This window comes from Seriola dumerili, unplaced genomic scaffold (assembly GCF_002260705.1).
Source record: "Seriola dumerili isolate Sdu_G_001 unplaced genomic scaffold, Sdu_1.0 BDQW01000609.1, whole genome shotgun sequence".
Lineage (NCBI taxonomy): Eukaryota > Metazoa > Chordata > Actinopteri > Carangiformes > Carangidae > Seriola > Seriola dumerili.
Genome location: NW_019174864.1, coordinates 1323373 through 1350544, shown reverse-complemented (window position 1 = coordinate 1350544; position 27172 = coordinate 1323373). Strand labels below are relative to the sequence as shown.

The 27172-nt window shown below is 38.9% G+C and overlaps 2 protein-coding genes across 4 annotated transcripts; one reads left to right on the top strand and one right to left on the bottom strand.

Annotated features, from left to right (window-relative positions):
- Positions 1–183: 183 nt before the first annotated feature.
- LOC111236256 (cAMP-dependent protein kinase type I-alpha regulatory subunit-like) lies at positions 184–13647 on the bottom strand. Of its 3 annotated transcripts, none has more exons than XM_022764924.1 (11): positions 13587–13647; positions 10466–10655; positions 8876–9046; positions 8066–8157; positions 7911–7972; positions 7777–7823; positions 5748–5906; positions 5572–5632; positions 5330–5451; positions 3010–3091; positions 184–1085 (listed from the first exon to the last, which is right to left on the bottom strand). In XM_022764924.1, exons 2-11 carry the CDS (start codon positions 10637–10639, stop codon positions 913–915), a joined length of 1143 nt encoding a protein of 380 aa, XP_022620645.1. In that variant the 5' UTR covers positions 10640–10655; positions 13587–13647; the 3' UTR covers positions 184–912. The 3 variants fall into 3 exon arrangements, with proteins under 3 accessions (XP_022620645.1, XP_022620647.1, XP_022620646.1); XM_022764926.1 differs by having other exon boundaries at positions 8876–9043; XM_022764925.1 differs by lacking the exon at positions 13587–13647 and adding an exon at positions 13428–13574.
- A 531-nt stretch (positions 13648–14178) lies between these two features.
- On the top strand, positions 14179–25223 carry LOC111236266 (actin-related protein 2/3 complex subunit 1A-like). Its single transcript, XM_022764940.1, has 10 exons — positions 14179–14268; positions 14985–15112; positions 18553–18657; positions 20359–20581; positions 20803–20910; positions 21782–21988; positions 22198–22273; positions 22935–23125; positions 24125–24215; positions 25041–25223. The coding sequence occupies exons 2-10, from the start codon at positions 15049–15051 to the stop codon at positions 25044–25046; spliced, it is 1071 nt and encodes a 356-aa protein (XP_022620661.1). The 5' UTR covers positions 14179–14268; positions 14985–15048; the 3' UTR covers positions 25047–25223.
- The last annotated feature ends 1949 nt before the right edge of the window (positions 25224–27172 follow it).

Below are 27172 nucleotides of genomic sequence, written 5' to 3'. Positions count from 1 at the left end.
GTTCACATAGTCAACACATTTGACTTAATACTGAAAAATCACTAATGTAACATTTTTGGTCATTTTAATTGTTTTCCCATCAGACTTTGAAACTAGATTCTTACACTGTCCACGTTAACACTCTAATTTGTATATTTTGTCTTAATTTGACTCATCTTCACAGTGTGAAGTCACAGTCAGTCACACATACACCAGTATTTAATCTCACTTATATCTTCAAACACCTTTTAGGTAATGGGGTTACAGATTTTCAGTATATACACAAACAAGACTAAGTATAAACCTAGTATATGACTGGACCATGTATAGATACCAACTGCAGGCTTTGTGCTGTGCCTCTTGTTACGGGCAGTCATCCAGCCGCTCTGGCTTCCTGGCTGCTCTGGAGCTGCAGGCAAGCACGGTCGTGTTACGAATTCACTGTGCATCGGCTCCATTGCAGCAAATTAACTACATTTATTACATTATCGCTGAAGGAGGCCACGCCTACTTTCTGAGGAAATACAGTAGCTGAAAACTGTAGTGGATCTGCTGTAAATGCCCCCTGATGATGTCAGAGAAACAGTTCACACAAGATCATTTCAAAAGAACAAAGGCCAATAGGAGGAGTCAAACACTCGGCTGAGCAATGGTGTACCTTTATCACACAACTGTATCCCTCAGTCAGTCAGTTGAGGATATTGTGTTTATAGGGCTGGCCCAGCTGTTTCTGTCTAGCCAAAAAAGAAAAAAAACGATAAGAAATTTAAAAAAAAAAAAGAACAGTAACAGATGTATTAAAGTGACCTTATGGGGTAGGGGTGGGGGTGGGGTCATGTGGCCGTGGTTACATATGTGAAAGAGAGTATACGTGGGAAAATAAAAGAGGTGTGTGCTGCAGTAGAAGAGAGGAGGGTCTGAGTGCTGACAAGCTCAGACAGAAAGGGAAACAAAGCTGTTGTATTGCTCAATGTTTCTCTTCAGGATGTCAGAGCAGGGACCCAGGACTCTCTCAAACCGTGGCCGGTCCAGTTTGACACACTTAAGGGGTCCGCATGCAACAACAGTGGCAGCACGGGGCCGGTTCATCAGCAAGGCAATTTCACCTGGGGGTACACAGGAAAGATCACACAGTCACACACTGTTTTAAATCCACACCATGCATATAATTGTATTTAGCAGCCCGCATCCTGCACTGCGATATGGCAGAGAACAGTGACTAGACTAGACTAAAAATGGGTTTAAAGTTTACAGACAGAAAACTGTAAAACAGACAGAGAGGGTATAATGCTTTTATTTTTATGTCTTTTTAGGCTGATTGTTTCAGCCAAAAACAAATCACCACACAAAAGCTTAAAAACACAGATATTGCACTAAATGCTCAGAGAAACTACTTTGTACCAACATGTGTCCTCTCCACTTTCTGATCCATCTGAACTAGTTTGCTTGAGAAAATTAACCTTAATGGGCTGTAAATAATTATCAGACCACAGTATGTGTTTGGTGTCTATCCAACCAAGTACTAGAATTATTAATATTGAAATCAATATAATGCATCAATTAACAGTTTAATAAATTGAAGTATGACAGTTAAAGGTAACTTAACCAAATCACATAAAATTCACTAGTCAAAAAATGAGATACAGCTACTGAGATGTGCTAAGCTAGTGACCTTTAGCAGGAGTATAGCTCTTTTTTTTCCCTCTACATCATTAACTGATTTAGCTGCTTCCTTATTTAATTTTATGGACGAGCAAACTATATGACCAAACTCTCATTTAAAGTTATAATGTAATTTTTCCACATGAAAATGTCTAAAAACAACTAGAAATCTGTGATTTTAATCATGGTAACAGTACATGTCATTGGTCTCCTGTCAATGACATCATATCCTCTATGATCATGCATCAGTGTGTTTGTCCGACAGAAGCTCAACATTGACTTAATCTTGTCACGTTTTATGTTATCTGGACCCAAATATAGACAAAACACAAATGCTGGAAGGTGGAGCGAAATGACATTACTCTACCAAAAACACAGGGAGCACAGGAGTAAGGGATGTAAGTAAGGAAACATCAAAAATCCAAACAGAAGTTCCACAGGTTTTAACCTGTGGAAGCAGGACAAACCGACTCAGACAAAGGGGAGCAGAGACTAAACAGACACAAGTGAGGCAAGGGTGATTGAACACAGGTGAAAATACAGACTGGGGCAGACAATGACAAATCTAAGTCACATACACTTTTTACACCTTGGTGGTTTTCAGCTCTATATTTGAACCAGATGAGGGATTTCAGTCATTGGACATCTGGATCTGAAGTCATCAGAGAAACAAGCTGAGGAAATGTTAGACAGCTCAGCTCCCAGCTGCTGGAGACGTCCTGTCCTGTGTCACTGAAGAGCGTCGCTGAATCTCTGATTTTTAAAGTCAAACTGCTTTATTCAGTGTTTCTACTGGTTTTAATCCCCTGGTGTGTTTGTTATGGAGAGGAGTACACCCCTGTGGATAATTCAGCTGCTGGTAAAAACCTGCTGAACAGCTGGTTCAAAAGTTATTAAAGAAACAAAAAGGTAAACAGTCTCAGTTTCCAGGTACTATGAGACATCATGTGTCTGCTAAAGAGCATCTGCGAATCACTGATTTTTTTTTTGTTGACATTTTTGCCTTTATTCAGATAGCTACAGTGAGAGAGACAGAAAAGTCAGGGAGAGACAGAATGACATGCGAGCCACGGGTCGGACTGAAACCGGGAAGGACCAAGACTTTGTGGTCTTTGCTCTATCAGGTAAACCGCCGGGGCCCAAACCCCTGATTTTTAAAGTGAAACTGTGGTTTGGTTTTTAGGTCCATTTTACTGTAGATTTAGAAGGCTGTTTTTGGTATGACCTAATGTTTTTCTTCACAGTAAAACAGATGTCAGAGGGGAAGACAGAGGTTATGACCAAATTTTGACAAATTGACTTTGACCAAAAATGCAGTTACTGTGTTTTGCCTTTGCAGTGTGGATAACATGTCTGTCAGGGTCTTACCAAAGTAATCTGACGGTCCAAGTCTGCCGACCTCCACAAACTCCTCGTCTTCTGACCGCCTCTGAAGCACCGCTGCTGTCCCCTGACAACACAACAAAGACATCTTGAACTGCATATCCCAGGTATCATCCTGATACCAAGATGTAGTAGGACTAATTACATTCCAGTTTGTCCAGAAAGTATCCACTGTAGCTATTACAAATCACCTAGGACGTCCCAGGTTATGTCATGGATTTTCTTGAAAGAATTAATGTAAAAAGTTTCAATAAATGGGGCCTTGTAAAATCCAACAGTAAAAGACATTTTACATTTTTGAAGTTTGGCCCTTCAACATTTTTTGATTCTTTATATGAGTTTTCTGAGTCTCGCTTATTTTTCCATGTATTAGGTTGAAATTTGTACTGAACAGCCAAGAAACCCTAAGGATAATTTCTAACATATATCTATGTAAATAGTTGTTGCTAAATGTTTTACACTAATCACATTAATTAAAAAAAATATATATATATATTTTTTACCTGAATGAAGAATCTTTTGTTTTCAAAAATGAACTAGTTTTCACCTTTTTGAAACCAAATGTTGATTATGTGTAGTATGAATATAACACATTCAAAAGTTACTTGGTACTGCAAGACAAGGTACTGAAACCTTTTTATGTGAAATATTCATAGTGATTTTTTGAAAATAGTGATTTTTTTTTGTACGTTTCACTGGCTGTAATATTACATTTATTGGCTCTATTTCATCAGTAAATATTTGTACTATGTTGACATTAAGGTTTTCTATCTCTGTTATAACAGCAGTCGTTGGCATGGAGGCATAATGAGTATTTGGGGCTGTAGGATTTTGCAGAAGTTCTTTCATGAATGTTTTGAGGAAATATGACATGAACTGGGAAAAGTTCAGAATTCTGGATGAGTTGATATGAAATGAACCCCATGTTAATGGTGGAATGAATGACTTAGAAGAAACAAGCAGTCTTCACTTGTTGTCAAAAAGTGCTGTTTCTCTTAAAGAAATATTTAATATTACAATTATTTAAATTGCTTATAATTGTTTCTGCCTTTATTTTAACACTAGTAAAACTGCACAGTAAAAAGGAGCCACCCCTTGACGCAAACCAGCCACAGGTTTTCATGACTATATGAATTCTGTATATGAGATGGAGCCTCCTCCAGTTCTGCATTCACTATACCAGTGACCCTCACTGTTTGAGGGTGTATAAATCCAGGGACTAACCCACAGGTTTCTCTAACAGATAGTTTTCTGGGTGCAATGTAAAGTGAGAATAGGAAACTTTTTTATTTTAATTATCTTTAAGAAGTAAATGTTGATTGCACAATGTATAGAATAACCTTTGACCACCAAAGTCAGTTTGTCATTGATTCCAAGTGTATATTTGTGAAGGGAAAAAATAGAAGGGATTCCTTTTGAAGAGTTCTGGAGATATTGCATTCACAAGGCCAAAATCATGTTTTGTCAGGTCACCGTGACCTTGACCTTTGACCATTAGCCACAAAAAGCTAATCACATTGTCTTTGAGTACAGGTGAACATGTTTACCAAAGTTGAAGAAATTCTCTCAAGGCGTTACAGAGATATTGCGTTCACAAGGCTAAACTGTGTTTTGTGGAGTTACCATGACCTAGACCTTTGACAACCAAACATTCGTGTCATATTTGAAGAAGTTCCATCAAGGCCACGAGAATGGGACGGACGGACGACCCGAAAACAATATGCCAGGAATAAAAAGTCACCACCCTCATGGACCAGCACAGTCCACTTGGACCACCATCCAACCTTTCAGGATTTGGTTTCTCTGACTTTAAGATTAACTGCTATATTTTTTCACTCAGAAAACAGTCAGTCAATCAGAGGAGAGGCTCAGAGCCTTCTCTTCTGATTGGCTCACTGACCTATTCTTACTAGAGCTCCAGAGAGAAGCCTGAGAGAGATGTAAAACTACATTGAGATTGTTTTTGGTTCTTTAAACTACAAATATATCTTCTTATGGATCAACACGAGGAAAATATGGACCTTTTAATACAACCTGGCAACACTGGGGGGGAAGGTTGTCCATTGCCAATTTAAGAATTTTGGTTTTGGCTCATGCTAAAACGTAGACTGAAATAGAAAGCGTTGGGTTAAAGTGGCAACAAACTTTTGTTTGACAAGCAGGATTACACCACAGAATGTCACATGGCGAACAAACATCCTACACCCACATATTGGGACAAATATGTGTATTGTTAAACACCTACAGTATACAAAGAACCTGGATAGTAAGAATATCAGTATTGCTTTCAGAAAGTGGTCTGTACCTCCAGGATGATGAAGAACTCATCACCAGGCTCTCCCTGGACCACAATTTTCTGGCCGTCCTCAAACTGCACTGTCTCCAAGGCATCAGCCACAGTCAGACGCTCCCACTTATCCAGAGACTCTGCTCAGGAACAACACTCAGGTCAACACATTCTCTCATCCAGATTTATGAAGCCAATGATGAAGCTTTTCTTTCAGTCAGTCAATATAATGAAGAAAAACTGAAGAGCTAAGATCTCACCTAAAATGGAAACCTTGCTGAGGAACTCCTCGTACATCTTACGCTTTCTCAAAGTGCTCCCCTAAAAAGAAAAGATAATAGTAATAATTATGACAATTCATGTAATTACCTGACAGTGATTTTGTTTTTACAGATCAACTCATTCTTGTGTCATTGTTCAGTACTGCAAAGCTTACCATCAGTATTCTCCTGTAGCTGTCTCTGTCGATGCCCCAGAGCTTGACATTGGACTTGGCCCGGACTGTAGCTGCACGGGGGGTCCCATAGATCAGAGCCAGCTCCCCAAAACTACCTCCCTCACCAATACTGGTCACCCACTCATTGTTGACATATACCTAGAGGGAGACAGACAGCAGAGGTGCTGCTGTTGGCCTGGTTTCTACTGACATGGCAGGGATCTATTATACCTACAATATAAGGGTGGTAATAATACTGGTCTAAGTGGATACTGCAACATCAACAATGTATTCTTCTAGGTCACAAGATAAAAGAATTACTGCCGCGCAGTTGTCTGCCTCCTCCAGCTAGTCCAGTGTCAGTTCACATCCATGTCCGTCCAAACTCAAAGTGAAGACTTTGAAAGAACTTAACAAAAAGGTATGAAGAGTATTTTTTGGTTAAATGGAAGTTATGTCAATATTCACAGAGGGCGCTGGTGTTGTGCTAAGTGTAACATGCTGACAGTTTCTTTTCAGAATTGTATCATCAACAGTTTAATTGTTGTGATTTTCTTTTTATTTGTGATGTCCCTCTCCCTGTATTCTACTTGTGAGGTTGTTGCTTCCTGGCTCAGGAGCCAGTGGGCGGGGTTTGAGAGGACATCAGGAAACTACTTGCACCTTGGCAGTTTAGGGCTGCAGTGTAAAATTTTTTTTTTTCTTAGGCAGCTTCAAACTGAGCAAAATGAGCTGAAGTATCTGAGCAGCAGGCATAATCAGAGCTGCTCCACTTCGCTAAATGATAAGGAAAGGAGCTTTAAATCCAGTCAGGAATTGTCATGAAGAACAAATATAGTGAATTTATAGTTAACAATATCATCATCATTATAACAAAAGACTATAGCCTATACATAAATGTTGTTTCACTTAATCCCCTTCCATTGTGTAAAGCACTAAAAACTCTCAATTTAACATTTGTATAGAAATGTCAAAGCACCTATGTCTATATGAAACTATAAACTTATGTCTGAATATAATTTCTGATCTCTTGTTCAGTTCTTTGTTTTTATTGAATTATTATTTTAATGGCTCAACTTTCTCTATTTGTATATTCCCTTCATGTTTTCTTATTTCAACATTTTAATCCTGTTTGTTTTGTTTTTGTGGTTAAGAAATGAGGATTTATCGTCCATGTGTTATATAAAATAAATAAATAAAATTAGTTAAAAAAAAATTCAGAGTGTAAGGGCAGTCGGATTCTCTCCGCACCACGATTGTCTTTTCTTAAATCCACATGAATTCTCTTTCACATCTTTCCTTGACCTCATGACTATTTCCATTAAGGTCGAGGAGAAGAGGTTAGAGAGGAGTTTTTTTTTTACTTTTTGACTGCAGCATGTCTCAGAGTTTAACAAGGAAGCCACCCAAACAGGCTCTCTTCTCTTCCTCCACCAGCTAGATGGGTAAGGGTTTTGTGGGGGGTTTTTTTGCACACATTACTGACACTTCATTCATCCACACATTGCATTCATTACTGACCGGCCCTGTTAGTACCTGCCTGCAGGTCTAGTTTCCCAGACCTTATGTGTAATGACCTATGCAGCAAATAATTGAAGACCAAAATATTATTAAGGTATTTCTATTGAAGTATTCTACATCAATAAACTAATTTTACACCAGACAAGGTAAACTATTTTCATTACACAGCATACCTGAAAAACAGCGAAGCACAAAACGAGTGCATGTTCTCTACTGCTTAAGTTAAAGACGCTGCATTCATAATGTTTAGACACTTGGGGGCATCAGAATAAACTGACACACAACTCTACTGAGGAACAAGTTATTTCAGTTCATTAGTTGTTAGTAGAATAAAATCATTAATGGTTGTTCTCTTGTTAGTTGTGCTTTAATGTTTCCCTCACTGAACCACCAAAGCACATCTGGCTAAATAGGGAAAGATGAAGGCAACTTTTCAAATTCTTAATAAAGCAAGGCAGATGTTTTCTGGAGTTCAGAATTGCATTAAAACATGAGAAAGGGATCTTACATCCATCTCTCCCTGGTCAATAACGTAGAAGTTGTCTCCCTCATCACCTGGAACAGAAGCAATGAAGAGTCCTATGAATGAATGGACGGAACAAAAACACAGCAACGTCCATGTAATCCTGTGTAGAAACTCACCTTGTTGGATGACTGTTTCTCCAGCAATGTAGTTGACAGAAAACATTGCATCAAAAATATCACTAGAAGGGCAGTAAGGGAAAAACAAGCTGATGAGCTGGAAATGCTTTGACAATGATTGTTACACAAACTACTGAAGGGATTATTGGCATTACCTCCTCTCATTGTCATCCAGGTGGGAAAACAGCACATTCCTCTCCATGGCTTTGGCCAGGGCAGCCATGGTCTTGTAGTCTTTTGGGATGACCTTGGGTTAAAAAAAAAAAAAGCTTCTTTAGATTAATCTGGTACATTTCAGGAAATATTGAGACTGCAATGTACAAGTGCTGCATTAGAGAGGTACTAATGCAGCACAGATACTGTAGCTTACTGGTGAATAGGAAATGATACCGAAACCCAGTATTAAATGGGCCCGGGCTACATTTTTAAAGAAAATAGATGATATGATATGATATGATATGATATGATGATAGATTTCCTTTTTTTGTTTATTCAGAGAGCTACAGTGAGACAGACAGAAAAGTCCATTTTTGTTATTTCAACAGAAAAGTGCTCTAACACATTTTATCTCACCAACTCCGTTTCTATTTAAGACATTCATCTACAATGCATTTTCACTCATTTTCATCTGCATCTCTCTCTCTCTCTCTCTCTCTCTGACCCTGTGTGTGAGGGGCGGAGGGAGATCTATGTCAAACATTAGAGCACCCTGCAGCACACACACACACACAAGCATGCATGCGAATGCATGCACGCACTCACACACACGGAGACCCTGCTCTTAGTGACAATGGTGGAGAGAACTAAACGTTCAAAAGTGTGGTGAAGTCTTTTTCATGTAAGAGCAGAAACACAAGCGAACTGTGGAAACATACAAAGGTTGAGGCCCTGAAGCCCCTACACAGAGTTGACTACATTATACCAACAGTGGTTAATGATGAAAAGTAATCATTAACACCACTCACCTTTCTGACATAGGAGGCAGCATCCTCCTCAGTATACACCTCAGCGCTGATGGCTCCTCTCCGGCTCCGCCCCCTCACCACAGGGTTCATGGGGGGTGAAATTTCATCCTCACGGGAGTCTGACCATGAGCTGGACTTCTGCTGTGAAGCCATCTGCTGAGCCTCCTCCTGCTGACCAACAGGTACACAAAACCACACCTGAGACACTATACACACTGTGAATGGTTGAACTGTGATGTTTTTCAGATAAAACAAAGACAGAATAACAGAATGGTTGAAAAAGCTGACACTTAATTTCATTACAAGTCTTTAAATCTGCCTTAATCAATATTTTTATATTTTACAGTGCATTCAGAAAGTCTTCAGACTCCTTTTTTTTCCACATTTTGTTGTGTTGCAGTCTGTTGCTAAAATAAAAAAAATATATTATTTTTTCTCCCATCAATCTATACTCAATATCCCATAATTACACAGCAAAAACACAAGTGGTGAATTGTAGAGCTGGCCACACGGACAAACTGAGCAGACAGGGGAAAAAGGCCTTGGTTAGAGAGGAGACCAAGACCCTGATGGTCTCTCTGAGCTCCAGAGATCCTGTGTGGAGAAACTTCCAGAAGAACAACCATCACTGCAGCTCTCCACTGATCTGGGTTTCATGTCAGAGAGTCCAGATGAAACCTCTCTTCAGTGACAGTTTGTAAAGAAGCGGCTAAAGGACAAAGAAACCAGATTCTCTGGTCTGATGAGACCAGGAGTGAACTGCTTAGTCTCAGTTCTAATCATCATATCAAGAGGAAACCACACATGATGATTAGAACTGGTTGTCCTTTTAGAATTTTCTCACAGGATCTATGGAGCTCAGAGTCACCAACAGGTTCTTGGTCTCCTCTCTTACCCAGACCCTTCTCCTGATGTTAGTCCAGGTCCAGGTCTAGAAGAGTCCTGGTGGTTCCAGACTTCTTCATGTCAGAATGAGGGAGACCACTGTTCTTCTCAGGAACTTTCAATGCAGCAGAAATGTTTTTGAGCCTCAACACAGTCCTGTCTCTGAGCTCTGCAGCAGCTCCTTCCTCCTCATGGTTTCTGCTCTGATCTTTTTGTCAGCTGTGAGACTTGATATAGACAGGTGTATGTCTTTACACATCATGTCCAATCAGTGAAAAAAAAACAGTGCAGAGAAAATTACCCAAGTAGTGTCCAAAAAGTGTTTTTTTATTTTACCGATGAGCTCACTATATAGTCCTCGACACTGAACTACCTGGATAGTGAGTATGGAGGAGTGAATAAGTAAGTGATTTCGGACACAACTTCAGAGATGATCCAGAGAAATTGAAGAACCTGCGCTAATTTCAAGTGTCACAGCAAAGTGTCTGAATACTTATGTCAATGTGAGATTTCAGTTTTAACTTTTTTAATAAATTTGCAAAAATGTCTGAATTTCTGTTTTCACTTGGTCATTATGGGGAATTAAAGTAGATTGATGAGGGAAAATTTGCTGTTTTTTTTTTTTTTTTAGCATAACAAAATGTTGCTTTCTGAATGCACTCTATATTCGCACTGAATTAAATGGCCATATATGTCAGCACCCACCTTTTCCAGTCTTTCAAAGTGGTCTCTGAGGAAGGCCATGGGCCGTTCAGGCCGGGACGTGCACAGCTGGATGATGCAGTCTTTGAGCAGTTGCTGGATGTTGTGTTTCTGGACATACTGCTCACACTCTCTGAGGCTCTGCTCTTCCTCACTGCTTGTACTGCTTGATGCCATCTTTGTCTTCTGACCTCTAGGAGAAGAACAGATGAAAACACTTTGAACAATCAGGAAGCTGTTTTCTGTCTTTATTCTGTACTGATGTGCATCCATAGTTTCACCTGAGGACTTGGGGGTTTACCAACTGAAATTTACAAACAACAAACCAAATATGAAAAGTCTGACTTTCCATCTCTATTAAGTCAAGTCAGTTTTATTTATATAGCACATTTCATACAGCAGGCGTAAACTAAATGTGCTTCAAAATAAAAGCAGGGATACATCATACATGACAAAATATACAATAGCATATAAGATAAGAAAATATTACATAAATTAAACATAGAACAAAAAACATACAGAATAGGAAGGTATTATTATTCTAAAAAGGGAGATAATAACATTAATAATACTGACTCACACCACACACTTAAACTAAAAGCTTGCAAAAAGAGATATGTTTTTAATTGACTTTTAAAAGAAGATACTGTTGTAGCAGACCGTAGTTCAAACGGCAAAGAATTCTAGAGAGTAGGACCATAATGACTGAAAGCACCATGAGCTTAGAATTGATTCTTGGTATTGTGAGGAGACCTTTATATGATGATCTAAGGGTCTGATGGTATGATCTAAGATCTTTGATGTTTTAATGGCTGATATGCTCACTAAATACAAATTTAAAAACAATGAGAATTATTTTAAAATAAATTATTTGTTTTACTGGGAGCCAGTGAAGAGATGATAAAATAGGAGTAATGTGCTCAGAGCTTTTGGATTTTTGTAAAAAAGATTTATTTTTTTAAATTATTTTAACATCTACTTTGGCAGTCCAGTAAAAAGTGCATTACAGTAATCCAATCTACTAGAAATAAAATCATGGACCAGCTAACTTTGGCTATAATTCTAAAATAATAAAAGGCAGTCTTACAAGCCTCTATACAATGCATACCCCAGTGACTGCATTACACCTTGTCTAATTCATTCAATTTAAGCTCTCATGTATCTAGGATCACTAGCAACCCAAGGTGTTTAAGAGTGTAACTTTTTTTTTTTTGGTGTGAAAAATTGATGATGCAAATGCTAGCAGGTATTTTTTTTCTAGTTTGACCTCATGATGGAATCCTATCTAAAATCATACACTGGAGCGGCAATATGCCATCTTGTTTAATTCAGTGTAAACAAGCACAGGCACAATAATGACGAAGCCTCTTAGAAAAGCTTATTGTCACAGTAACACGATGGTGCAGCACCTGCAATAAAGGTTTAGTGCAGAGCAGTATTTTCTTTAATACTGCAACTCTGCAAATGAAGACGCAACTGAGACTACTAATGATAAGACATTAGTTTTGTGCCATTAATGAATCTGATCATTTAAAAGCAGAGCCAAAGCATGAGAATGATTAATCCATTCAGAGCACATATCAGGAGATATGTTGGGGAACTCCAGCAAAAGTCCTGGAGATGCTACATGTGTCCATCCACACTAGGGCTGCACAATTAATCAAAATATAATTGAAATTACAATATGCTCAAGTGCAATATCCAATTCACAGGAGCTGTAATTTTCTTGATAAAGGTCAAATGTGTCACGTTGTTGTGCATTAATAGCACCTTGTGGTGCTACAGAGACACCTCAGCCTACAAATCATATTTTCGAGATGTAAAGGAACATATCAATCATTGCAATATGACTTTTTTGCATATCGTGCATCCCTAATCCGTACTAAATGCTTACTTTGTGCAATAACCAGGTTGCAATAACCACTAGCACGTGACTATGATTAGTGATTACTGTGGACTAATTTGGTTTTGGTAGTAGTCAGTTCATGAGAAGTGTGCTATGTATAACATAAAACAATATACACATGGAAAATAGCGGTTTACACTTACAAATATATTTCGACCAGAAATTTCATAAATTACAAAAATACATTTTGTACATTCATTCTGTACAAGTGATGTGATATGATCAATGATTACATGTCGTAATTTGCCTCACATAGGAGGTTTGTAGCAGTGTCCAAAAAACCATCCATGCATTTAAGGATTAAGTTTGTGTCTCAACTAAGTTTGACACAGCCTACATACAATGCTGGGTTATCAAACAAGCAAGTCCTGGGGCTCCCAGATCTCCAGGGTCGCCAGAAATCCCAGGTCTGCATATAATTTGATGAAATGTAATTTTGTTTACAATTGTTCTGTCTGGGAAGAGGGAGCATACATACAGCACAACAACGTGATGAAGGTTGGTTCAACAACAAACTTTTGCTCAGGGGCTCACGGAGACCTTTCGCTTCTTTTAATTATCTAACTTCAAATTTTGAATGAAGAACATTCACATTCAGTTTTACATTGTGGTGACACTGTTACAGTAAGAACGTGAATTCTTATTTACCATGTCCAACGCCCATTAGCAAAGTAATGTAACCGGTAAAAACCTAATTTAGTTAGTTAGTTAGTTAGTTAGTTTATTGTCCCCAAGGGGAAATTTTCACAGTTCTGTACACAGAAACGCCAAGCAGTTAGCTACCCAACTAGCTAAAGTACAACAATCTCCAAATTGTACTGCAGTACAGTGTGGTACATTACGCTATAGTACTGAGCAAGATGTAGTTAGATACTTTCCTCTGGCTAATGTTTTGTTTCTGCGTAACGTCTCAGTAAAGTTACCAGGGAATATAAAGCTAACGCTACCGGCGTATTGACTGTAAAAGAAACGTCCGTCAATGCAATACTAATGAAACATACTGTTATTAGTACGCCTGAAGATTTCTAAAATTAGCCATTTTGAATACAAACCACTTACATTAGCTTAGCGAGCTAACTGTTCGCAATCCACAGTCCCGTTTCTAAACAATGTGAAAAATAGCCCACAAAAAAAAAGAAATGACACGCTTTCAACAAATGCATCCATAAATGTGTGATAACTACCTATTCACACTAAAAACGACACGAAAATCCTCACCAAATAACGTGTCGTGTTTGTTTTTCTTCTTGACAGCAGAGAACCTCGACTTCCGCCTGTGTTTTTCACAATAAGAGTCTTCAAAAAAATAGTATACAGGACTGAGAAACTGAAAAAAATCCTGTACTCAAAAACCAACAACAAATTGCAAATACAGATTCTGTAGTCATGACTTACCCTGGGATTTCTTTGATCAAAATAAAATCAATCACTTACTATTTTGATAATTGATATTTTCAATCATTTTAAAGCTAACACATTAAATATTCTCTGGTTCCAGTTCCAGTTCCAGACACACACACACACACACACACACACACACACACACACACACACACACACGCGCACACACACACACACACACGTGTATACATACAGTATATATATGTGTGTGTGTGTGTGTTTGTGTGTGTGTGTGTGTGTGTGTGTGTGCGTGTGTATACACACGCACTCAGCAAACTGGAAGGCTTTATCACAACTAGTTTTAAGGTAGGTGCTTGCTCAAGAGCTATTAGCAGACACACCCACCTTTCTCTCACTCCCTTCAATAATACCACAGTCACTTCCTTCACCAAGTCAGACTACACAGCTCCATTCGTGTGGACTGCCCAGAGTCCACGAATACTGCCCTGCATCTTCCACCACCGCTACCAGTTTGACCTGACCACACACACACAGAAAGGTAAGTCTTAATCTCTGCTCTCACTATTTTTATCACATCTAATCAACTTGTTCAGTTTCTGGTCGCTGGTAAAACTGGTTCATGCTTTCAGCCTGGACCATATAGCTAATCTGTCTAATGTAATGGATGTTGCTTCTCATCAATTACCATCTCTGATAGTGTCTGTTTAGTAAGGCAGGGTCAAAACAAATACACAACCAAAAGTAATGTTTGGACTTCTGCTTTATAATAAAAATGTAATGTAAAACTGTAAGAAACGGTCATCTCTGTGTTGAAAAAACTAAGGTATACACTGGCCTGCTAGGATCAGGTTATATAGGACAGAGAAAAAAATATATGTAACAGTTAAAGCATGTTTGCACATCGTGCACTACACCTGATAAAGGTGTAGATATCTCACACTCATTACTCACATAGCTAACAATGATTGTATGTCTGCATATAAAGTGAATTTTCCCACTTTCCTGGGACCAAATTTCCAACTATACATCAAAGTAAGTTATACCAAATTGGTGTTAGGATGATGTAATAAAAGATTTAGGTAGAAAATATGAAAATCTGACACCACAAACTGTATAACTTTTTTTATAACACTGTCTGCATCATTTCTCAACCCAAATTCGACAAACTAGCAGTTCTTTGTCTTTAAAAATCATGTTTCTCAACAAAGTGTATCCCTGTCTTCCTCTGTAATCTCACCTTGGGACCTGCAACAGCACATCTGCAGACCAGCTGCGACAGCAGCCACATTCCAGCAGCCTCTCCTGCCTCTGTTCAGACATGTCATTCTACAGTTTTGGCCTGGAGCCGCTCTCCTGCCACGCCTGGAACAAAGACAGAACACGTAAGTGAAACAGCATACATACTGACCTGCCTGCATTTGCATATAGAGTAATACACACGCATGTACACTTATGTGCAGATATAGATACATAAAAATACATGGGCATAGACATCACATGGGTGTATTCTTTCTCCATTACTTATGGATCCCTTTTTTTGCATTAATGTTGCCTGGAGAACCACAGGGAATCTGATTATCAATACAGGAAATGGACTCAAAGAGCTTTACTGCATGCATCGAAGTGCACTTCAGTTGCACAATGTCTAATGTTGTTTGGGTACTTGACATCATATCAACTCCAAACCAACCACCTCCTGGCATGTTACGCTTGACTCATTCAATAAAATGTTGCCTGTGAACATAATCCAGCCAGTGGATACATTGCCACAACAACATAATTGTAAAAACAATTTGATATAGTAATGTAATTCATAGGAGACCAGGTTGCACATTGACCATATCAACATGTAGGTATAATTTTTCCCATGTTTGCCATTTTAGTTTAGTACCAACACCAACAACCATAAGGCCAAAGCTCCTTACCGCCGCTTCTGCAATGGAGGCTTTGAACATGAGCCACTTGGACTCCATGTCCTCATCCTCCCCCGGGATGCACGAGAAATTCTTCCAGAGGTGTGAGTTGAAGACCTCACAGACAGGAGCCCCCACCAGACGTTCCCAGCACACCCTCACTACATGCTTGGGTTTACCAGGTCTGTCCAGGCGCCCCGCCCCTCTCTTCACCCATGTGTCCAAAACATACGGCTACAGATCTGATTATATGACCACAAAGTCGATCATCAACCTTTGGTCTAAGGTGCTCTGGTACCGAGTACACTTATGAGATACCTTATGTTAGAACATGGTGTTCGTAATGGCCAAACTATGACTAGCACAGAAATCCAATAACAAACCACCACTCAGGTTCAGATCAGGGAAGCCATTTCTCCCAGTCACGCCCTTCCATTTCTCCGTCGTTGCCCACATGGGCATTGAAGTCCCCCAGCAGAACTATAGAGTCCCCAGATGTTGTTTGGTGCATAAACAATCAGAGCCAGAGCCTTCCCCTCAGCAACCCTCAGCCCCATAGAGGCGACCCTCTCATTCCCCGGGCAGAACTACAACACTGCGGTGCTCCAGCAGGGGCTTGTGACTAAACTTGCATATATAAATTATACATCATTAACATACAGTATATGGTTGCAACATGTTACACCATGTAAAAAATTATCATGTAGATACTTTTAATATATGTTCATATACAAATTTTACTATAGTTTTTTATAGCGAGGCATTGTCCTGCACCAGGAGGAACCCAGGGCCACTGCACCAGCATAAGGTCTGACAATCGCTCTGAGGATTTCATCCCAGTACCTAACAGCAGTCAGGGTACCGCTGGCTGTGACATGGAGGTCTATGCCTCCCCAGACCATCACTGATCCACCACCAAATCGGTCATGCTGGATGATGTTACAGGCAGCATAACACCACAGCGTCTCCAGACTCTTTCACGCCTGTCACATGTACTCAGTGTGAACCTGCTCTCATCTGTGAAGAGAACAGGGTGCCAATGGCAGACCTGCCAATTCTGGTGTTCTGGCGAATCAAACTACAGGGTGCTGCGCTGTGAGCACAGGTCCCACTAGAGGACGTCAGACCCTCATGCCACCCTCATGGAGTCTGTTTCTGACAGTTTGGTCAGAAACATGCACACCAGTAGCCTGCTGGAGGTCATGTTGTAGAGCTCTGGCAGTGCTCCTCCTGTTCCTCCTCACACAGAGGAGCAGGTACAAGTCCTGCTGCTGGGTTGATGCCCTTCTTCGGCCCTGTCCAGCTCTCCTTGTGTAATGACCGGTCTCCTGGTATCTCCTCCATCCTCTTGAGACTTTGCTGGGAGACACAGCAAACCGTCTTGTGACCGCATGTATGGATGTGCCATCCTGGAGGAGCTGGACTACCTGTGCAACCTGATTGGGCTGCAGGTACTGCCTCATGCTACCAGTAGTGACAAAGACACTAGCAAAACACAGAACTAGAGAAGAATCAGTCAGGAAGGATCAGGAGAGAGCAATTGTCTGTGGCCACCACATGTAAAACCATTTCCTTTTTGGGGGATGTCTTGGTTTGGCCTCTCCATTGCACCTGTTGTCACTTTCATTTGCACCAAAGCAGGTGAAACTGATTCACAATCACTTGTGCTTCCTAAATGGACAGATTGAGATCCCTGAAGTTTAACTGACTTGGTGTTATACTGTGATGATTATATTGTGTTCCCTTAATTTGTTTGAGCAGTGTATTATATCTTCATATATCCAGAGGGTGTGTGCATGGGATAATAATATAGGTGACATACATGGCAACATCACTCTTGATATTAGATTAGATTAATTTTATTAATCCCACAACTGCGAAATTCACTCACCACAGCAGAAAATAAACATCTATGGAATAAACATGTATGGAAATATACATCAAAAATACACCAAATATACACCAATATACACCCAATATACACCAATAAATACAATATACACAATACACACGATATGTACATGAAAAAGTGCAAGTATGCACTGGGGACATGTATGGGGACATGTATGTCAAATGTATTTCTGTATGGGAATGAACCAACAAAATGACTGATATTGCTGTCCATACAGCCACACTGTGCTGTGGATGGCATAACATTTGAATTACAGTATATATGCTGTAGATATTCATGGTCTCCATACTGTGGTTTTTGGTGATCCCTAAATGTTTCTCTTTTTCTTGTGTCAACATGAAAACAAATGTTTCCACAATGTAAACGTCACAGGTGAGAACACACAGGACTCAAATGCATGACTCAGAGACAACAATGAAAAGTTTGAAGAGTTTATCTAAAGGTAGTGCAGGCAAGGGCAGGGCTTAGGGGCGGGGTAGAGTCAGTTGGCAGGCAGTGGTAGATAACAGGCAGGAACTGTGCAAAAAGGCAGAAAGCACAAGGCAAATTCCAAAAACATGCAAGAGGTCAAAAAAGGCTGGAAAGCTATGACTGGGATAGCGCTGTAGACAATCTGGCAGAGTGCAAGTGGACCATATTTATACAAGGAAGCTAAGGAGGGAATGAGAAAGAGGACAGTTCATGGGCGTGGGGGAATCAGGTGACTGGAAAGGCGGGATTGGCTGAATGATGGCAAAGTCAGAGATTACTATGAAATTTACTGTGTAAGTGTTTATGCTTCCCAGAGGATCTCTCTCATGAGTTTCCCACAAATAACCTTGGACACATACTTATTCATTTTGTGACCCTGAAGCTTTTTCTCACAGAGAATGCTCCTCAGAACCTTTTTGAAGAAGACTCAGTGACAATGGCATGTTACTACTTCTGTATCAATATATTTCTATTAAAGTATTAAGTGATTACAATGCCTAACTCTTGAGCACATATGTCTTTACAGAGATTGCAGTGAGCCCTAACAACAATGTAGTGAATATCTATGAGAAGAAAGGCAAAAACTGGGTAAAGATCCACGAACTGACTGAGCACAGTGGACGAATCACAGGTACTGCAACTTACATCAGACAACATCAACATTAACATTAAATTGTTTGACAACGTCCCAATTATTTTGAGCAAGAAAATAAGAGACATATAAACAACATTCGTTACTGGATTTCAAAAATTTTTTGTAATTTAATTTATTGAAACTAATTGGACTTAATTTAAAAATCTGTGACTGAAGGTTAATTCTTGACATAGGGAATAATGATTTGGTAAAAATAGATTTAACTTAAGGTCTACCTGGTGGTACTTTTACCCTCATCTCTTGGTTTTCATCAATGAATGGAGGTTGCTCACTTGTTATCATGACATCATTGTCTTTGGGCCTATTATTATATTTTAGTCCTCAGACCTTCATCATCCAGACAAAAAACAGCACCATACAAACAACACAATATATATAAAGGCTACATGCTTTCACCTGGGAAAAACTAAAAACTGATTGTCTGCCTCCTCCACTCAGACTAGTCATATAAAATATGAACCGTTTGTGTGAAACTTTGTTATAGTTTCTGTGTGAAGCCTTGAGTTACAGCTAAAATGTGTTTTGTGAGGTCAGACTGACCTTGACTTTTGACCTTTAGCCAACAAAATCTGATCAGTTCATCCTTGAGTCCAGGTGAATGTTTGTGCCAAATTTTAAGGGATTCCATTGAAGAGTTCTCGAGATATTGTGTTCACAAGGCCAAAACCAAGTTTTGTGAGGTCACCATGATCTTGACCTTTGACCTTTGAACACCAAAATCAAATATCCATTCATCCTTGAGTCCAAGTGAATGTTTGTACCAAATTTGAAGAACTTCTGGCATTACTGAGATATCGTGTCCATGATTTGGACGGACATATGAATGGACGGACAACCTGAACACAACATGCTTCCGGTTCTGGCTGTCGGCTGTGTGGAGGAATGAAAAGCCAAACAGGGGACACCAGGCACACTTCCCAGTCTGCATATAAATTGAAGTCAATTAAAGCTCCTTAAATATGAAAACAAAGACAAACTGAGCTCATTGTTACTGTATATATGCGAAATATGCCAGTATTATAGATGGTTTACATCAACCATTAGGGTCCTCAGGTTGCATTGGATTTTACAATTCAGTCCCATATTTCACCATGCCTACATGAACTAAAGGCAATCTGAGTTAGTAATTATAATTTTCCAAACTCATTCATAACGACAATAATATACAGTATATAAAAAGAGATAATACAATAAAATATCACAAGATAAAATATAAATATACAGTATGTGTCAATGAAAGAAAAGTATGAGAACCAGAGCAGCTGAGAGATGAGGGCTCAACAGGCCATCCAAGGCAGAAATCAACATCTTGGCCTAATAATGGGAGGATCTATAAATACTGAAAGGGGCTGAACTTATACCAACATATGAAAAAGGAAGAAAGTAATGTACAATGTGTAGAATTTTATAGTGTCTTTTCAAATCAGGAGGTTTTGATCCCACACATGCACCACTAAGACATGTGGCGTACAAGCAGCCTTTAATTTTCCAAATAAATACATTAATAAATAAATAAAGCTAAATTTTTTGGTGATATTTGCATATATGAATCTAGTGAGTTTTTTGAATTCTCAAGTAAAATATATGAAAATCAAAGGTGTAATATACAGTATTTCCTAGTAGGCATCATTGCATATAAATTGCTCCTTTGATACAGCCTCATAACTATGTTCATAGGCATTGACTGGGCTCCAGAGTCCAACCGCATTGTGACATGTGCTTCTGACCGCAACGCCTATGTGTGGAGTCTGAAGGATGGGGTGTGGAAACCCACCCTGGTCCTTGTGCGCATCAACCGTGCAGCCACATGTGTGAAGTGGTCACCTCTGGAAAACAAATTTGCCCTAGGCAGTGGTGCTCGTCTCATCTCTGTCTGCTATTTTGAGAAGGAGAATGACTGGTGAGAAAAACATCATCAAATTTAAACTATTCACATTTTAAACATCACTGATGTTGGTCTTGGGGTGGTGTCTTCAAAGGGGTGACGGACAAACAGATTGGAATGTGTCTGTGTACCACCGACATCCACATTGTATACCCCACTGTATATATTTACTTCATATACAGATTGTTGAGTAGTACATTTAAATACAGGTTTTGACCATTCTCCCTCCCTTTCAGGTGGCTGAGTAAGCACATCAAGAAGCCCATTCGTTCCACAGTCCTGTGTCTGGACTGGCATCCCAACAACATCCTACTGGCAGCTGGGTCTGCAGATCTTCACTGCAGGTGAGACCAATACCAAAACAGTGATGTAGAGGAGGGAAAGCAGACTGGAATCTTAGTTCTACAAACACAGAGCCAGAGAAAACTGTTTGGATGATACACCAAGAAGTTATGTTACTTCTGGGATGTGTGGGAGCACCATTGGGTTCTATAACATAGTCAAGGAGCGGAGCTTAAGTTTGGCAATATGCTATGTTTTTCTCACTATCAACAACCTAAACCCAAAACAACAGTGAATGTATCCAAGTTAAGTGTTGTGTGTGTATTCAAATCCTGATATATCTTCTTCCTCTGGGCCATAGAACTCCACTGTTGTCCAGAATCTTTTAAATTAAACATAAATGAGCTGCACTGTTGCTGTGGGTCACATGTTCCTTCACCATAAACACACACATTGTAGTTTACTTGAGTCAGTCCCACACACACTGTCCTGCTGCCAGAATACTCACTTGAGCACCAAATGTGGATTAATCTGTCACTGAAAATAGTCCCCAGTGAATGCACATTTCCTCCTGTTTGAGTATTGATTCATAAAAACTACAGTGACCAGTTCATTTAGAAAATTCCTGAGCTTATATTACAAAAATGAAACTACATATTTACAAACGGTTTGTAAGATTTTCACTGGCAATCAGTGCGCCTGGCACTGAAAGTCACACACAGGAAATATTGCAAGACATGTTGTTGCTTTTGGTCTTTTCATTGGATATAATGCTAGCATTAAGTCTGCAAGATTACTAAACACTTCTGGTATCTCACAAGTGTGGGCCTTAAGAAATTATTTTATTTTTCTTGACTACCTTTTAAAAGATGAAGCTGCTTTAATTGTTTTTTTTCTTACCCTTGGGGCTGTGAACATGTCCCTGCTTCACAGGGTTTTCTCAGCCTACATCAAGGATATCGAAGACAAGCCTGGACCCACTGCTTGGGGGGCCAAGATGCCTTTTGGGGAGGTGTTGCTGGAGCATAAGGACTGTGGAGGCTGGGTGCACAGTGTCTCCTTCTCCACCAGTGGAGACAATCTGGCGTGGGTGGCCCACAACAGCAGCATCACTGTGGCTGATGCTGCCCAGAAGAAGGAGTGAGTACTGCTGCTAAGCCACTTATTCCATCAGTATGACCCGTGTTAATATTCAGCTGGAATGGAGATGAGGTATCCAATTCATTTTGAGACAGTGTCTCTCCAGTTCCTGTTTTTTCTGTCTATGTTTTTGCAAAGTGTCCCTGTGTCTTTTTGTATGATGAGTGCTTGTTGACATGACAGTATATATCACCTCTTTGTCCGTTTAGAGTCACCCAGCTGACCACTGAGCATCTGCCACTGTTGAGCGTCCTCTACGTCAGCCCCACTGAGATTGTTGCTGCAGTAACTATTACCTGCTCTATGTTTGTTTGTGTGTATGGGAATAGTATGAGTGTGTCCCCAGAAACTTCAAGCATGAGTGAGATGACCAGATGATATCCCACTGTACTTCAAGTATCAATATTAATTATCAAGTATGATAATAATAATAATAATAATAATAATAATAATAATAATAATAATAATAATAATAATAATAATAATAATAACAATAATAATAACAATAACAATAACAATAACATAAAGTATCAATATTTGTATATTGAAATGGATCAAATATTAATAAATCTGCTGCTTTGGCTTTTTTTAGGGAACTTTTAGGGTTTGGACCACAAACTGTCTTCTCATCAACCAGCCCAGCATCAAACAGCAGACGGGCGTGGTTATATCCCATTCAGACCAACAGAGTTACATGGGTTAAATCCATGTTTATGACGTGACATTTTAAATTCTTATGGAAATGAAGAAAAAGGGGGAATTGTCTTGGTCAAACACTTATTATTTTATTTATGGAGAATGACACCTTCAGATTCTGACTGTTGGTGTTGTATGTGGCTGTCAAATTGAGTAATGCAGCTTTATGGCCACAGATATGATCAAAATGAACTTGAATGTAGATGTAATTATGATTACTTGCATCCTTAATCTCTTGTGTCAATGTCAGGGTCATGACTGTTGCCCATACCAGTTCACCTATAAGGGTCCTGGTGCCCTGGAGTTTGTGAAGAAGCTGGACATCCCCAAGCAGACCTCTAAAGGCAGCATGTCAGCCATGCAACACTTCCGCAACCTGGACAAGAGGGCCACTGAGGAGGACAGCAACGAGCTGGGCACCCTTCACCAGAACAGCATCACGTAAGGCATCATAACATCCACCAAGGAGGTTTTCAGTTTGAATGGTTGTTTATTAGGGGCATGTGCTGACAGATTTCAAATACAGTTTGGTGAAAAGGGCAACATGGTGACCCAAGGGTTAAGTTGCCAGCCATGAACTGCAAAACCTCCTTTTCAGATTTGGCCACAGACCTTTATTGTATCATTCCCCTCATTTGCCATCATTCCTGTTGACTATAAAGTAAAAGTTCCAAAAACTACAAAAAGTAACTTCAAGGATCAAGATGAAAGTCTTCTGAATCTGGATCCGATAGCAGCACCGTGTGGCCACTTACAGTCTAGCTCAAATTCCGGTCATTTCATCCAAACATTTACCACATTTGATATTATGTATTTGGATGAGCTTAAAAAGCTTTTCTTGTCATAGTGCTAACCCAACTGGTCAACAGATTGCTGTAGACATAACTCTCTATATTGACAAACATAAAAGTAGAAAATACACAGTGCAGTTACACCGTATTATAATACAGTGCAAAGTAAAACACAAATAAATGAAAATGTATAGCTACAGTATGTATTAAGCAACTTTTTGTTATGATATCAATAATCCTAGACAGGATGTAGGAATCCTGCAAAAACCATGGCCACTGCATCACAAAATTAGTGTTGTGTATTTTGATGCAGAAATAGATCCACATATTATCTTGAAAAGAGTTTCTGTAATTAAAACTACTTAGACCTGTATGGAGAACTATGATTTCTGTCAGATCTGCAGTGATAGAGGCTCATTCACTGATCCTCAAGGTCAAGTCAGGGACTATTAGTATATCTCTGGCATGTTGCTTATATGTACATACACAAATACAAGACTGTTCTCTCTCCATTGGTCGTATTTCAATTATTTGTCTGCACAACAATCCTTTCCAGCTATCCTGTTTTTATTCCTCTGCGCTCTGATGTTATTGCATTATAAAAGCATTTGTAATAGCCTTGTGTGTTGTAATATGTTGTGTCCTGCAGGCAGATGTGTGTTGTATCAGGGGAAAAAGCCAAAGTGGAGAAGTACAGTAGTGTGGGTCTGGATGGAGCCATGGTGATCTGGGATTTTAAGGTACCTGTGTCAAACTCTCTTCAATACAAAAGTGAAACTGTGATTTAGTGACTTGACTGTAAATATTACAATTAGATATTTTAAACATTTACTCTCCAAGGTATTTAAATGTGATGTTATTTTGTTTCATTTGAAATAAGCATATATGATATACGTAGTTATTTGATCTTGAGTCAACCCTGTGACAGCTGAGTGAACCTCTTCACTGATGAAGACCAATAGATGCTGTTGAAATCTCTGGTAAAAATCTATTATGTGGAAGTAGACTTAAGATTATTGTCTCAAATACCAACTAGGTCTTTTGAGGTAATTTACACTCCAAGCATATTCAATGACAGAAATGTGTTTTGACACATTTCTTTCACTAAAATTATGAACACAAATAATATACTCTCAATTTGTTCATGTAATTCTTATCATAGATTATTACTGATACACTTCCTGACTTTTCTGATTTACAAATCCCCAAAACATTGATAGTAATTTTGGGTGAACTGTGATATAATCAGTGGGAAAAAACATAGACAAAAACAGTTCAGTCATCATTTATGTAAATATGCCACAAACAGAATAGTTTATCTTGGAGTAAATGTTATTGAGTGGAGAAATATGTTTTATGACTAATTTCATCCCAGAGACTGTGATGGTCAAAAGCAGCTGCAGCAGCTTTTTTCATGCTGATTACATTTTGAAGGAAGAATTGATTAAATGTTCAGTATGAATTTCGGCACTCAGTATTGTAATTAACATATTGCGGAACAACTCTTCTCTGGCAGTACAAGCATGGAGCATCAGTTCTAACGTGTTTGTACTTTTATTTTGCAGCATTGAACTGAAAAGGATATAAAGATGGAAGATATCCCAAATAATGTATCTGCTATAAAACCATGTGCATGAATATGGAACTACTGATATGTTTTTATCTAACTCGAAAACACTGTCAGCACATGTGCTCTGTGATATTTGTGTATAAAGCATCTTTTGAATAAATAAAAAGGATATCTACAGGTGTAATGATGTGTCCTTCACATTCCTGTGTTGTGTTTTCAGTCAATTGACATTTTCACATTTTTACTTACCTACAATGATGCTATATATCTGGAGATTTTTTATTTTTTGTTACTGTTCTACTGCCTCTACTGCTGCTACTTAACTACTAAAACTAACTAACTGCTATTCAATGTCCTTCCTTTAAAGGGTCTTGTCATGGGGGACACCTCAGCCACTGGAAACAGTGGCCCTGAGAGCTCAACATACTGCAACTTAAGAAAACACATGCAAACACACAAACACTGCAAATTCAGAGAACACCATTTTCAATTTGACAACACATGAGCTGCAAATACTCCCAACACAATGGTAGGGTTTCCAGGGGACACTTCTGACTTTCCAGTCTCTCTCTCACTGTTGCTTTCAGAATTAAGGCAAAAAATAATTTCAAAATAGAAAAGTGATGAACCTGGCTGGGACTTGTTCCTCAATGCCCAGTTGTAACTTTTGTAGTTAAAAGCATTGAATGAGTGCATCCCAGCAGGTTCATCACTTTTTAGTGTCACATGGAAACACTTCTGTTGTGTTGTGACTATTTGCAGCATGTGTTGTCAAATTGATGGAGCTGTTTTCTGCATATATTTGTTTTTTGTCTGTTTGCATGTGTTTTCTTAAGTTGCAGTGTGTTGAGCTCTCAGGGCCACCACGTGGAAACTTCTGTATAATCTCCTCTGTGGCTCTAAATGAGTTTTACAAAGTGTGGGAAAATAACCCTGATGATGTCAGTTTTAATTATGTTTACAGTCTTTCTCAATCGCTTTTATGCAGTTCACTCATCAGAAACATCATTCTCACAACTCTTAATGCAATTCTCAAAACACCCAATGCATTTCTCCCAACAATAAATCACCAGTGCAAAAGCCTCTAAAACAATCAACCTTGTTCACATGTCGAAACATGCAGTCAGTCAGTCAGTCACTTCAACATTGTCACTAATGAATTAAACCTTTTCACCAGAGCTTCAAGACTTAGACTCCAAATGTTTTGATGTTTTGATAAAAACCTGACTGACTTTAGAAAAAGACAAGTGCATAAAATATACAATAAAAACTGTTCAGACACAAACTGAACTGCAGTTACAACAGTGACATGTTGGAAAAATAACTATATTCTGTTTCAACGTTGCATTGGTGTTTATTGTACTAGGAACATTTCAGCCTCTGAACAGATCACTGTCCTGTCACTTTAAAACACTGTATGGAAATGTATATACAAGCCTATAGACAGAAGAGCTTTAGATTCAGAACATGGTCTATCTGAAACATTACTTTACTGAAAAAAGTGATTTTTAGATGTTTTTACTTTATGATATTTTCAATGCAGTGTTTCATTTTGCAGCAGATTTGTGGTACTTTGCATTGTGTGAGCAATTTATGGATTTGTGTGTATTTAAAAAAAAAAAAAAAAAGACCTAGTTTTAAAATGGTGTGAAAGCAGTTGTAACCAAGGAAAGCAAAATGATAAACATGGAACTATGCATTCAAAAATAGAAAAATATGCAATCAAACTTAGAACATAGCATCAATTATAGTACAGTAAATTCACACCACATAAGGTATATATGTACATATATATATATATATGTACGTGTGTGTGTGTGTGTGTGTGTGTGTGTGTGTGTGTGTGTGTGTGTGAGAGAGAGACTGGCCTTGCTCTCTCATACATATTTGAAGAAAGTTTAAAGTGATCTGATTGAAAACCCTGATGCTGCAGGACAGTATCAAAGTGAGTGAGAGGTCTGTCATTCTATCTGACGGAGGAACAAACTGTTTTCATGAGTTGTCAGAGTCAGATGAGAAATGCATCAACACAATGAGAAAACGTCTTTAGTAGTGAACTATGTGTGGATACAAAGGAAGCTTGTACAAATACAATGAGAAATGCTAATGTGTGTGAGGAAATGATGA